Source organism: Eriocheir sinensis, chromosome 2, assembly GCF_024679095.1.
Source record: "Eriocheir sinensis breed Jianghai 21 chromosome 2, ASM2467909v1, whole genome shotgun sequence".
NCBI classification, from domain to species: Eukaryota; Metazoa; Arthropoda; class Malacostraca; order Decapoda; family Varunidae; genus Eriocheir; species Eriocheir sinensis.
In genome coordinates this window covers 13,541,598-13,556,663 of record NC_066510.1, presented here as the reverse complement: position 1 = coordinate 13,556,663, position 15,066 = coordinate 13,541,598, and the positions used below count along the sequence as shown (strand labels likewise).

The 15,066-nt window shown below is 40.8% G+C and overlaps 1 protein-coding gene across 3 annotated transcripts in view; it reads left to right on the top strand.

The window, feature by feature from the left end:
- Nucleotides 1-9,814: 9,814 nt before the first annotated feature.
- LOC126999576 (uncharacterized) overlaps nucleotides 9,815-15,066 on the top strand; it is a 66,073-nt gene continuing 60,821 nt past the window's right edge. Inside the window, exon 1 of one of the 3 annotated variants that reach the window (XM_050862371.1) lies at nucleotides 9,815-10,006. In XM_050862371.1, the coding sequence (XP_050718328.1) occupies nucleotides 9,967-10,006 (40 nt within the window). In that variant the 5' untranslated portion in view covers nucleotides 9,815-9,966. The remainder of the gene's footprint in view (nucleotides 10,007-15,066) is intronic. The other 2 variants (XM_050862352.1, XM_050862360.1) reach the window with 2 other exon arrangements.

Here is a 15,066-nt window from a genome sequence, read left to right as displayed (position 1 = left end):
AACAGCACTGGGTAAATAAATGGAATAAAGCCACCTCAGAAAAGCAAGTGTAGCTACTCAGTTCCTGATGAAGGGCTGGAAAACCTTTGGGCTGGAGTGACTTGTTAGGTACCACTTTATAACCGAGTTGGTTTTATCTCTATGAACTTTGCTAACAAATGGTAATTCTCGTGTTCAGGGCAGTGTTATCATCCTGGCTCTCCGACACAGCATCACTCAGCTCAGTCTGCAGGAGATTCTCACTCTCACAATTGGATCTCCGGTGCTTTTGGCCTGGGCTGTGATGGCATATCTAGCGGTGAGTAACTATGTAATGAATGTGTGTTAAATGTTACTGCTGTAGTCAACTCTGGAACAGCCTCCCTTCGTTTTTATTTCCTCCTACCTACTACTTGACCTCTTCTGGCCTTTCATTCTTTTTCTTTTGTTGGAGCAGTGTCTAGTGTGCTTTTTTGTTGATGTTTTTTGTTTTTTTACTATTGAGCTGTTTCCCTTGCTGTGAAAAAAATTCAAATGAACAATCATTTTTGCAAAGTGTATTGTGTATTTTCTATAAGGCAGACCTGTTGACATGGTTATTGAATAGCATCTCAAAATGGTTCTTCAAAGTTTGGGTCAACACAGTACTGGGACACAACAATATACCCACTGGGTCATTACTTCATAAACAGATGGCAGGAGGCAAGCAACTCTTAGTAGTACTGGCAGAAGGCTTCAAAATGGGTTGTTAAGGGAAAACTCGGTTGCTGTAAGAAGTAAGTTTGAGAAATTGTGACTTAAAGGAGTACATATTTCTTCCACAGCTTCGACTGGAGAGCAAGTATTTCTTTAGCTTGACGATGACCCTGAGCCCCTGCCACATAGCCTACATCCTGCTGGCCATCATTCAGGTGAGTATTATATAAGAAAAGAAAGTCCCATCTTTATACATTCATTTACTTACCCAGTCATATGTTTCGTTACAATCAGATATCTTAGCTTGTCTCTATTTAGGCCACATTCCCAATAGATTCCATGTCTGTTATTATATATACAATTTTCTTCTCTCACAAATACTGCTAGCCATCAAATCTTGTCCATCTTAATATAGACAGATTGCACACCTGTGTTGAATAGTATAGCAGTGGTCTGTTTTTCTTTACCTTCATGTCACTCTCATGTAAGGAGATGGGTGACATTGTTGGTTCAGTGATGCTCAAGCTGAAAATGTGTCTTTCCTCTTTCCAGCAACAACAACAAAAAAATGTGGTTTCTAATGCAAAAAATGGTAATTTTTTTCCCTCTTTTTTTTTTTTTCAAGTGCCACTCCAGCTAAAGATTTATCCATCTGTTTATATCTTCATGAAAAGTGCTTTATAATGCAAGAAACCATAATTTTTTTCCCCCTCCTTTTCATTCCACAGACTGCCTTGAATCATGAAGCAAATAGGATAGCATACTGTCGGTACGCTGCCAGTGCTGGGAGTCTGGTGGTACACATTGTGCTGATTATTTTCTTAGTCAGATGCTACAGAAACTTTGGCATGGGACTCAAAGAAAAAGGTAAGGTCTCACTTTTATATATCTTAATAATTTTCTTTTGCATATAGCAATGGAAGCAGCTCAAGGGCAACAAAAACAAAACAAAAAAAGCCCACTAGATGTTGCAGAATGTTTGCTGTGGCTGCCCCATGGGAAAGCTCTTTTGATATTCATGAAGAGCATATTAATTATTTATGGTTTGTGTTGATAATGATAATGGTAATACTGTGCATTTGTATTTCAGTTTATCCCCGGCAAACTTCGACTTCACAGGGGAGACTCGTGCAGTAACAGGGAAGGAACGTGACAGTCAGTACTAGTCTTGTGATGGTTGTATGGACATACCTCTGATTGTACAGGGGAACTTACTACTCCATTAATATGTGTGAGTGTGTGCGTGTGCATGTGTGTGTGTGTGTGCGTGTGTGTGCGTGTATTCATGATTTTATATTTTCATAGTCTTGATTTTATATAAAAAACATTTTATCAATAGATTTTTATCACGTCGAGGGTGAGATGTCTCCATTATTCTAGCAGACATCTTCCCAATGTATTTTAATTCTTACCTAAATGAGTGATAATATATATAGTTAGAGTTAATTAATAAGAATCTGTTGAGTTATTTGGTAGCTTTTTAAGGAGGAATGTGTAAACTGAGCTCCTGTCTTAAGAATTTTTCCGTGTGGCTGTAAATCAACAAAGCTTATTTATACTTTGTTGAAGTCCCAGCTACTACTCCATGCAATTTTAATTTTTGAAATCTTGTGGTTAGGAATTGTATAGTACGTTTTATGTTCCTCCTAAGAGTGAAATACAGATCTGAAGATGAACTTAATCAGTGAGATTTCTCAGAACTCAAGTTTTTTTTTACAAGTCTGCAATTCAAAGCTCGGAATCAGAGAGTATGATCGTTTGTGATTCCTGTGCTACACATCATAAATTTGATTCAGTTTTATCTTCCTCGTGAGAAGAAGTATGTTTCCAAAAATAGTTTAAGGACTTCAACTATATTCCTCATTTCATCATCACATGAGGCGTGCAATGACAGAGGGGCTTACACGCATCATAATGGAATGGTAAGTAAGCCCCGCTGTCACTACATGCTGCATATTACACAGACATCTGTCTATTTACACCTAGAGTACCTATTTACTTAGAGAGTAGCAAAAACTCTAAAATAGAACACCATTTTCTTCAGCTGAGTGGCATGCACTTACCTATAAAGTTATCTTTTTATCTTCTTCGTTTATAGCCTATCTTCTCCCATTCTTGGGGTCAAATTTGTGATGATCCTTCTCCATCTTGCTTGGTCCAGTGCTAGTCCTTCCTCTATTTCTAACACTTTCAAGTCTTGTTGCACTGTTCCTCTCCATGTTATGGTCTTCCGACTGATCTCCTTCCAGGTACCTCCATTTCCTCCATCATCCTCAACACTCTGCCTTCTGTCCCTCCTACATATCTGAACCATTGCAACCTTCTCTGTCTCACTCTCCTTTGTAGCCTATCCTTTTCAAACCACATCTCCTAGCACTAACGTATAGATATTGACTGTAAACACCGTACTTCTCATTCATCACCTTCTACTCATATGCTTTCGTCAGTGTTTACAATTTTCATCAGCACCAGAGAGAGTGGACGGTGCACGTGCTTGTCAGGGAAGGAAATTGCACCCTATCTTTGAATTGTTGCTACTCTACCAGTATTTAGGTCGTCTAGTAATACCCAGTTTCAGCGGGTGTCAAAAACAAGGGTCACCAGTACGGCAGCTGTGGTCTTGGTGGCTAAGCGTTGACATACTCTTTCTTTATGCACTGCTCTGTCATTCTCTCCTCAGAAGTTTTAATGTGCAGGGAATAAGGAATGTAGTCAATTACACTTTTTCACCTCAACATGTTACCAAGTGATTAATGATTACTGAAAACTTAATGACAGCCTCCTCCTTCCCTCCCTGCTGCTGTGATGAATGGGTCAGAGGCAGAGGAACAAAATTCACAAAGAATAAAGAATACAAACAAATACACTTGTATACATCAATGTGTTATTATTAATTGATATTTACTGAAAACTTAACGACACCTGTCTCCTTCTCTTCCCGCCATCTTTATGGCTAAATAATTGGGCTGGAGGCAGAGGAACAATGATACTGCCACAGGGCGAGCATTGTTTTTGACATGCTGGAACAGACTACTATAAAGGGGACACAATGTATTTTTCCCCTGTAGCAACTAGGGTAAGAATGTTATACTCAGTGCTTTTGTGTGTGGATTGACGTCAGGGTTGTGGACGTGGCCAGTCGTGTTGTTGTGTTTAGAGTACTATGCCCTGGCCTGCCGTGGGCTGGGTGGGACCAAGCAGGTGGCCCCTTCTACTCCTTGAATGTGGAGGATTGTACGCTGTGAGATACTCAATAAATGCTTCTTGACTAATATCTGTTTTGTTGCTTAGGACCCCAAACATGTATAATAGTTATCAATATGTATAGTTATCAATATATTTCTAGTTGTCAATATATATATATATATATATATATATATATATATATATATATATATATATATATATATATATAACTATATATATATATATATATATATATATATATATATATATATATATATATATATATATATATATATATATATATATATATAGTGTCATAAATTGCAGTTAGTAATATCAGAAAAGAAAACTGTACTTTTGGAAACTGAACATATTCTTAACCCGTGGGCCTCGGCTATGGGAAAGCCGAGAAGTGGCCGAGAAACGACAAAATTACACTGCATTTTGAGACAAAGAAAAGAGCATGGAACGTACATCAGAGTGCGCCTCTCATAACCATAAAGCCGTTAAAAATATTTACTTTTACTCAAACTCCATTCTTTTTGGGTGGTGTTTGTTACAAAATAAACAGTCGTGACGCGTGGCATCCTGCCGAGAGTCGCTTGTTGTCTGCTATAGAGAATGGACATATTTCCGGTTGTGGGAAGAGCCTAGAAATGCATTGTGCCACGTACCAATGCTAACGTAGTGCACATATTACGTCCTATAAACCTCTAGTTGACTGGATATTGGAGAGATACCTCAAATTCTTCTCATCTCACGGGGAGAAGCCACCATTAGTTCGTGACGTCATCAGGCTGAAGCGGAGTACAGCAGACGACAGTACCAGTGTTGTGTCCATTGTTTTTTTTTATCAGCTATGGCCACCCCAGCTCCAAACTGCGCCTAACAGGTATGTTATAGGTGCTTACAGAATACCTTAAGAGTGTTGGAAATGTGTTATATTATTAAAATGGAAGTGAAATCAACCGATTCGCCTCTGCTCTGCAGAAAATAGTTGAGTTCACGATTAAAAGTTAGTCCGAGGGGGAGCTATAGAGAAAAATCAAGGTTGAATTTATATTAGTATTATGGAAACTTACCTAGCCTAACCTAGAGAAAAAAAATGACTGGAACGTCAGAGAGAGAGAATCAACGCCTGAAGATGAATACGAAGAAAGCGAATGCAGACCAATATTTTATAATCAGAGGACATGATCCAGTAGAGAGAATAGTTGAGTTCACGATGAAAAGTTAGTCCGAGGGGAAACTAAAGACAATTACTGCAGGATTCACTAGCACAGACAGAAATATCTTACGTGGAGTACTTTTGTCCGCATATATATATATATATATATATATATATATATATATATATATATATATATATTTATATATTTATATTTATATATATATATATATATATATATGGGTGCACATTGGCACGAAGCAACAACGACTGCGGGTTACGTCTCCAGGCATTGCTAGCCACTAGAAACATACGCCACAACACGAAATCTCGGAGAAACACAAAGTTGGCGGCCTCACGACGTACCTAGTGACGTCACGACCAATCAGCACCCGTTTCCAAGTCACGTGATTTTTCATCAACTTTAATCCATATTTTATACCACATTTAGGTACTATTTTACATGAAGAAAAAATAGTACCATAGCTGAATTTAGGTCCTATTTTATCCGTACAGACAGACTTTGAAATAAATATGTTGACCGGAAGCATGTCCATTTGACAAGTGATTACTGTATGGATAGCTAATTCAGTATGGCATGACCTTACAGCACCACCTATGACAATAAAAGCCCACCTCAAGATCACTCATCCACTACAATGACCTAGGCCCCTAGGGCATTCATGGTGGGTTGCGGTATGCCACCACCACCTACAATTAGCTTGAATTAGGTGTTTTATGGCGAGCCCTTTTTAGGGTCCACCGTCCCACAGCCACGACTCGTGAAAGCCCTGAAAAGAGTCTGCCGACATTCTCGGGTTAAATAGATTAGACCCCAAGCACACATATTTGACAAGGAGTTTGGGGCATTTCCAGGGTAGTTTTATGAGTGGTGGGAGTTTGACCATTCTGCTGTACCATTGACCTAAAAGAACACTAGAACTCGATAAATTTCCTTTATGGCCTTTGAAAATAATAGATGTTAGGGGCTGAAGCATCTGAGAATATCGACCCTTCCTACATGGAGATTTGCAACGCCAAGGAAAGACTGGAAAAGCTGACCACCATCTCCAGCTATTTCAAACCCATCTCTTCCCCTGCTGGTCTATCTAACCCTGCTACTGCAACCTCCACCGCCCCTGCCAACCCAGCCCCCCCCCCTGCTACCCTGCCAGTTCAGCCAGCCCTGTTCCTCCTGCCATCCCAGTCTCACTTGAGCCCAGAATATTCCCTTGCCCTGGAGGGGACTACGGCATATCGATGCAACAGTGAGAAGGTAATGTAATGACTTGATTTCAGCTTTAGTGTTTTATTATGTTATTTCATGTAGGTATTTATTTGTGTGAATGTTCAGGTAATGTGTTTGTGTTCTTATTTGTTTTGGTTGTGATTTAGTTAAGTTACAGGATGCCCAAGTGCATATATACTTTTGTCTGTATTTCCTTTTCCTTTTGATTTAAATCTCTCTCTCTCTCTCTCTCTCTCTCTCTCTCTTCAAGTTGGAACAAGAAATAAGAGGTACGATTACCAAATGCGTGGCGTTAAACTTATAAAACGTTCAGTGCGTTAAGGACCTGGGTGTCAAAATCGCGTCAAACCTGAAATTCTCACAGCAATGCATCGCCGCGGCAAATAAGGCGAACAGAATGCTGGGCTTCATTAAAAGTAACTTTTTATTAAAAAATAAAGATGTAGTACTTCCGCTTTACAATAGTTTAATCAGACCCCACTTGGAATACACACGGTACTGTTTTGGTCTCCCTACCATGCAAAGGGCATTGATAAATTAGAAGGTGTTTAACGTCGGGCAACAAAAATGATCCCTTCCTTGCGCAACAAACCCGACGACGAGAGGCTCTCAACTCTCAACTTGTTCTCTCTTGAGAAACGCCCAGAGTTATATAACTCTGTGGAAACGTCGCCTCCGAGGAAAACTGATCGAATGATTTAAAATACTTAATGGCTTCACGAATGTAGATAAATCAAAATTGCTTATGACTGATGACACTTTGCGAACGAGAAATAATGGCACAAAACTTAAATATAAACAAGTATATAAGAACATAAGAACGTAAGGAGTCTGCAAGAGGCTGGTTGGCCTATACAAGGCAGCTCCTGTACTCTTAACCCCACCTTACCTCACTATCCATGACTTTATCTAACCTCTTCTTGAATGTATCTATGGTATTGGCACCCACAACATGGCTGCCAAGCCTGTTCCATTCATCCACTACTCTATTGGTAAACCAATTCTTTCCTATTTCTTTTTTGAATCTGAATTTATCTAGCTTAAAACCATTGCTACGTGTCCTACTTGGTTCTTTTACAACCAAAACCCAATTGACATCCCCTTTATTGAAGGCTTTCATCCATTTATAGACTTCGATAAGGTCTTCTCGCAACCTTCGCCTTTCTAGAGAGTGCAAATTTAAATGCTTCAGTCTGTCTTCATAAGGCAAGTTTCTCACCCCCTGAATCATCTTTGTCATCCTCCTCTGTACAGATTCTAACATCTTGATATCCATTCTATAGTAGGGTGACCAGAACTAAACTGCATAATTGAGATGAGGTCTAACTAGTGCTAAGTAAAGTATGAGGATGACTTCAGCGCTCCTATTGCTTATGCTCCTTGAGATGAAACCCAATACCCTGTTTGCACGATTTTTAGCCTGAATGCATTGAGCCTTAGAATGGAAGTCAGCGCTCACTAAGACTCCTAAGTCTCTCACACCCAGACCTGCTTAGAGGAGTGTCATTTTAGGAGTAATTGTGTGAGGGGTTATTCCTACCTATCCTTAGAATACTACACTTCCCGACATTGAATTCCATGGGTAGGCGGTGGCCGAAGTGATAGCGTACTGGACCCACATTCGCCGCGTGATGGACGACGCGGGTTCGAATCCTCACGCTACCACTCGGATTTTTCAGTCACCGCCGAGTGTCTTAAAACTACCCACATGCTGTCCTGAAGACCACCCATCAACCCGGACTCTAGAGGAAGCCGTCCAAGCGAATCAAGAACGAGTTCCGGGGGGCAGCATGAGCCAATGCAAGATGGCGCCACTATAAACACTCGCCTGCGCCAGAACGGGCTGGGCCGACCATCAGGCCCCACCTGGAAGAAGCCTTGGGCCGACCATCAGGCCCCACCGGGAAGATGCCTACCGGCGCAATAGGCAACAACGTAAAAAAAAAAAAAAAAAAAAAAAAATCTGCCACTTCCCCGCCCAATCATATAGTCTGTCAAGCAAATTCAGACTGCATAAAATTTTTCTTCACCAACGTTGTAGTGCGAGAATGAAATAACTACCACCTTCAGTGGTCCAGTGCAACACGATAGACTCCTTTAAAAACAAGCTTGACCGACACTTCCTTCAACTTAATATTTACTAAAGTAGAAATGAAAAGATTTGGAGCTATGCGAATATTGTAGAAGTTAACAGACCACCTAGTCTAGACCATGGGGTCTGTGTGGTCTGAATCTCTACGTAAATCTCTCTCTCTCTCTCTCTCTCTCCAATACTCATCCACTCTCAATATTTTCCTTTATAAAAAAACGATACCTCCTTGGTATTTATTATTATTATTATTATTATTATTATTATTATTATTATTATTATTATTATTATTATTATTATTATTATTATTATTATTATTATTATTATTATTATTATTATTATTATTATTATTATTATTATTATTATTATTATTATTATTATTATTATTATTATTATTATTATTATTATTATTATTATTATTATCACTATTATGCATAACTATCTATCTATCTATCTATCTATCTATTTAATATCTATCTATCGTACATTGTTCTTATCTTGTCATTTATATTTTCTCCTAACCTCCACACTCCCCTGGAAACCAAAGAGTGCAGAGATCAAAACAAGCGTGAAACTAGCCATGCCATGTGTGGGGGAACCCTCGCGCCTATGTGGGGCTGAGTGGCCCACTGCCTTCCGCGGCAGTCAAAACCGACGGCGCACCACTGCTAAAATTCAATAGGAGTGTTCAGGCTTTTACTTGCGTGGACTCTGCCCCTCTCGCCCCTCCTTAGGGTCCCCAAAAGACAGGTGAATATATATGTAACATCCTGAGGGGGGGCCGCCCCCCAGGCCCTGTATGTTTTCACATTTCGTTGTATTAAGCATTAGTTATATGGTTATTATTTATTTGCACAGCAAATGAACTAAAAAAGCTGAATGGTTAGCGTGACGGCCCCGCGTTCAGGAGCTCCAGGAGGAACGCGGGTTCGAATCCTGGCCACCGCGCAGCTGAGGGTTTTCAGTCACCGTCGAGTGGCCTAAGACTACCCACATGCTGGCCTGAAGACCACCCATCAACCCGGACTCTAGATAACCCCTCCAAAGAGAGGCTCAAAGATGAGTTCCGGGGGGCAGCATGAACCTACACAAGATGGCGCCACTATAAACACTCGCCTGCGCCAGAACGGGCTGGGCCGACCATCAGGCCCCACCGGGAAGAAGCCTTGGGCCGACCATCAGGCCCCACCGGGAAGAAGCCTACCGGCGCAATAGGCCGCGACGTAAAAAAAAAAAAAAAAAAAAAAATGGAAGCCAAAAACCCCACCAAAAATATGGGGCGGCAATCAAAGATGTAAGTACCCAAAAGACAACATCTGGAACCCAGCGTCGTGAAGTACGAGATGGAATTTAAATCTAATTGATAACCGCCTGGCACCTGTTGGCTGGCTGGCTCCCATCAAGTAGCGGTAAAGCGACCCCGTTCCTGAGGCGACGCCGCGACGTGCGCGCCGAGCGATGCCAGTAGTGTGTGAGGCGCGGGAGAGGTAGGAGGCGCGTGTCCGTGTGTCTGAAGCCCCCACTTCACTGAGAACTCCCTCCAGATTGCTTTGCGGTTTGCAGATAACTTTGTGCTTAAGTGCTAGTGACCAAGTCCCCATGAGACGCTGGATAATACTTAGCGCGGTGCTGGCCACAGGTAAACAAGACACCATTAGAATTTGTTTATATATTATTTAGTTGGTGTTGTCAGACTTAATTTTTGTATGAGCATGCTGGGGACAGTAGTAAGAATGATGTGTACTGTCTCTAAGTTGTGCTTTTGGTGTTCTCCATCGTCAACTCTATCACTCATCGTTGTCTTCCTCATCTCCAACATTTACTTTTCTTCGTTTTTTCATCGTAACTTTTATCATCATCCTCTACTTTTCATCATTTTCATCTTGGTCTTCATCGTCATTTTCATCATCTTCATCTTCATTTACTTTTCCTCTTTTCCTTCTACTACTACTTCTGCTACTACTACTACTACTACTACTACTACTGCTACTACTACTACTGGTGCTACTACTACTTTTGCTACTACTACTACTACTACTACTACTACTACTTCTATTACTGCTATTTTTCTTCTTTCTATCTTTTTTATTTTTATCTATCTTTCTTTCTTTCTTTCTATCTTTCTTTTGATCTTTCTTCTTTTTCTTTATTATTATTATTATTATTATTATTATTATTATTATTATTATTATTATTATTATTATTATTATTATTATTATTATTATTATTATTATTATTATTATTATTATATGCTTGTAGCCTGATACCAAAACATGAATTTCGCTTAGTACACACTCTCTCTCTCTCTCTCTCTCTCTCTCTCTCTCTCTCTCTCTCTCTCTCTCTCTCTCTCTCTCTCTCTCTCTCTCTTGGATTTCTACTTAATGCATCGTTGAAATCAAGTCCAACCTCTTCTGTTTTTGACATTATTATTTTTTAGATAGTGGATGAATTATTCTTTCACACAATTAGACTCTGCTACTGTGCTCATCTCCGTTACCTTGCTTTGAGACCACTGAGGTGAGCTTTTAGTAAGGACCCTATTTTCAAGACACTTTCGACTCTCGCAGCAACTATTTCCATGGGCCACGTAGGAGATGAGTCGAGTTCTCATGAGTGTTTTTTTTCTTACATTCATGGTAGTACAAAAGCCTCGTCAAACTATCGCTATGCTCATGAGACTACTCATGGAAATACTGTCACTGCTAAAGTTTTATCAAATGTGGGTGTGTAGGTCTCGAAATGTTTGGGAATATGGGTCTTTCAGTCATCTATTCTGCCTAGATTGCAGGGACTTAAAATCTTGGTTATTTTTGAGTCAGCGGAAACTCCTCTTTCTCCTCTTCCTCCTCTTCCTCTTTCTCTCCCTGTCTGTCTGATGTTAGCGTAGCCTACTCACTCCATCCTTCCTGTTCCGGCAAAGGTTCTAATTTCATCTCCTCCTGGATCTCATGTCTTTCTTAACTTCTGCAATTCCTACTTCTTTTCCTCTTCTGCCTTTTCTTCCTCTTCCTTTTCTCTCTGTCTGTCTGATGTTAGCGTAGCCTACTCACTCCATTCTTCCTGTTCCGGCAAAGGTTCTAATTTCATCTCTCCCTGGATCTCATGTCTTTCTTAACTTCTGCAATTCCTACTTCTCTTCCTCTTCTGCCTTTTCTTCCTCTTCCTTTTCTCTCTGTCTGTCTGATGTTAGCGTAGCCTACTCACTCCTTTCTTCCTGTTCCGGCAAAGGTTCTAACTTCATCTCCTCCTGGATCTCATGTCTTTCTTAACTTCTGCAATTCCTACTTCTCTTCCTCTTCTGCCTTTTCTTCCTCTTCCTTTTCTCTTTTTCTCCCTGTCTGTCTGATGTTAGCGTAGCCTACTCACTCCTTTCTTCCTGTTCCGGCAAAGGTTCTAATTTCATCTCCCCCTGGATCTCATGTCTTTCTTAACTCCTGCAATTCCTACTTCTCTTCCTCTTCTGCCTTTTCTTCCTCCTCCTTTTCTTTTTTTTCACTTCTCTCCGTCTGTCTGATGTTAGCGTAGCCTACTCACTCCATTCATCCTACTCAGGCAAAGGCTCTAATTCATCTCCACCTGGTTCTCTCGTCTTCCTTAACTTCTGCAATTCCTCGCTAGCTCTTTGTTACATTATTATTTTATTATAGAGTCTCTTGAGGTTATGTTGACGAAGAGTTTGTTATTTGCGACGTGTCTGTAAATAGAAATCGAACTGGATGTTATAGGGTCGGTGGATAAGTCAATACTGTGAGTAACTTTGCCACGCTCTCTCTCTCTCTCTCTCTCTCTCTCTCACACACACACACACACACCTCATATCTGTTCGAAGAGTTGACTTTTCGTTTACTTTTCATCCTTTATTTACTCTCTCTCTCTCTCTCTCTCTCTCTCTCTCTCTCTCTCTCTCTCTCTCTCTCTCTGGAGCACTGGGACTGGGTCATACCGGGGCGTAGCGCGTTACTTGGCAGGAGTTCATGATTGTGTGTGTGTGTGTGTGTCTGTGTGTGTGTGTGTGTGTGTGTGTGTGTTTGTGTGTGTGTTTGCTGTTTCTGGTACAGTTAGTCAAGAAAATAAATAAATCACTTTAAATCCCTCCACAAGAACACGAAGTTATACGAAAACAGCCTGAAACATAAGCTAACCACAATTAAAACTATCTCCCATTACCTCTAGTATTCGTTCATTCTCGGCTCTGTCATTCATCATCTTCTTGTACTTAAATCCCGGTACATTAATCCCTCCCAAGAACGCGAAGTAATACGAAAACGGCCTAAAACTTCAGCTACGTACAATCTAAACACATCCCCCATTCCCTCTAGTATTCGCTCATTCACTTCTCTCTGCCATGCGTCTCGTGGCCGACCGATCAATTTGGGGGCAACGGTACGCAGCGAGGGTGACGTCACAAGAGGGAGCGAAGGAGGGAGGGAGGGAGGATGATGCTACGAAGCTAACGGTGTTGTTGGTGCGCGCGATGTTGCCGCTGCTCGGGTCGCGGGTCGTGGTGGAGGCGTGCCCAAAACCTGACGCTCCAGGAATGCACAAGGAACCGAACGGACCCCATCCAGTACACATACCCAAGCTGCCTTCAGTCCAGTCCATTGGGTCGGTATTCTCAGACGCTTCCGCCTTCCACTATTTCGAAAGACTGAAAAGGAGATCAATCGCGCTCTAATGAGTGTTTCTGTAGGTTCATGACACAGAAGAAGAATCAAATTACCACCAGGGCTATAAAGCTACCTCTGGAAAGGCCCAAAACTCCTACGAAACCTTTGTTAACTAACCTAACCTAACCTAACCTAACATAATATAACCTTACCTAACCTAACCTAACCTTAAATGTGTGTGCTTGGGGACCTAAATGTTTAAAAATACGGCCCCAGTATAGTTGTCGGGATTTTAGCCTTTGTAACTGCTCTCGACCTCGGCTGTTTCTTCTAATCTTCATATTATTGTTTCTTGTTTTCCAGTCGAATGCTTAAACTGCTTGGTCCTCTTATAGTATTTAGTATTCTCTATCGCTGCGGCTGCCTCTTCTCCTCCTTCCCCCTCCTCTCTTTGTTGTATATTTTCTTACGGTTACTTAAGATTATTTATATTCAGATATTTTTACTCCCTATCTCTGCTGTTCCTTCTTCTTTTTCCCCGTGCTCCCTTCTATCAAACTGCCTGAAGTAGTTTTGTCACAAAAAAAAAAAAAAAATGCGGCAACGCTCTCTACCGTTTTCATTTATATAACAAAAAAAAAAGGGAGAAAAAGGAAAATATACAGGAGAAGTTTTTTTTTATGGAATTATCGATGGTTTTGTCTGAAGTAGTTTTGTTCTCTGAGATTGAATAACAATAATAAAAAAAAAACGCTTTCCCGTGCCAATGTTCTCCGTTTAGGTAACAATAAAAAGGAGAAACAGAGAATATATACAAGGTTTGGTGAAGAATTATCGACGGTTTTCCCTGAAGTAATTTTGTTCTGAGACTGTATAATTAAAAAAAAAGACTTTCTTAAATCTATATTCTCCGTTTCCGCTTCCTCCCTTCTCCTTTCTCTTACTCCTACATGCCTACAAAGGAGAAAGCTGCATTATACTAGGATACGCATGTTAAGTAATCATTTCCTCCTCCACATCCTTCATTCCTCGCTCGGTCATGCATCCCCTCCTCCACTTTCTTTTCCTCTCCTTTCGTTTCCTTCATTAGTAGAAAGTCTTGGGGTGTATCCTATAAGCTGTTACTTCCTTTTCCACGTCCTTCCTGTTTCTCTGTTCACTGCATCCTTAATCTCTCCTTTTTTTTTTTTTATTCAACTTCCTTTCGGTTAGTTTCCTCTCTTCCTTTTTCGAGTTTTATTCTGTACTCTATTACTCTCTTTTCTATACACCTTTCCTTCTTTCTACATTTTTCCTTTTCCTTCCTTTCCCAACTTTTCCTTCAGCTTTCCTTTCCTTCGTCTTCCTTCCCCTTGTCACCCCTTCTTTTCCATTCCACCCTCCATCTCCTTTCTCTCCCTTCACTTCCTTCTGCACAATAAACAATCACTTCCTTCTCCGCTTCCTCCTTTTCCTTTCCTTGCTTTCCTTCCTTTTCCTTTCCTCGTTACTTTCATCTCCTCCTCCTTTCCTTCAATTCGTTTCCGTCAGTACGACAAATCATTACTTCCTTCTACGCTTCCTCCCTTTTTCGTGCACTCTCCACCCTTCTCTTCCTTCCTCTTTCTCTGGAGGATACGAGGAGGGGTCAGAACCAAGGTCATAACGGTCGCGGCTCCCAGTAACCCCCTTGTGGTACCATACGCCGGCAAGGAGTATAGGTATTGGACGAGACTCTTATGTTTTTCAAGGCGTCACTGTTTTTCTGCTTTGGACTTTCTCTTGGTCTTGCTTGCGGGTTTTGGTGTTACTGTGGGGTCTTTCTGGGCTTGCTTTCGGCCACTGATAAGACTGTCTCTCCGTCTTGGTTTTGATAGTGATGCTTTTAAAGATTGAGACATTAGGAGGAGGAGGAGGAGGAGGAGTGTAATGAAAGAGCTTCCTTCCTCTTCCTCCCTCTACTCTCCTCTTCAGTTCAGATTAAATCCTTTACATATTTCTTACGGCTTCTTATTTCTGTTTTGGTTTTGTTAGTGATACGCTAGAGGAAGAGTTGTGATTGAATGAATGAGTGAGTGAGTGAGTGAGGGAAGGAGGGAGGGAAGAAGGG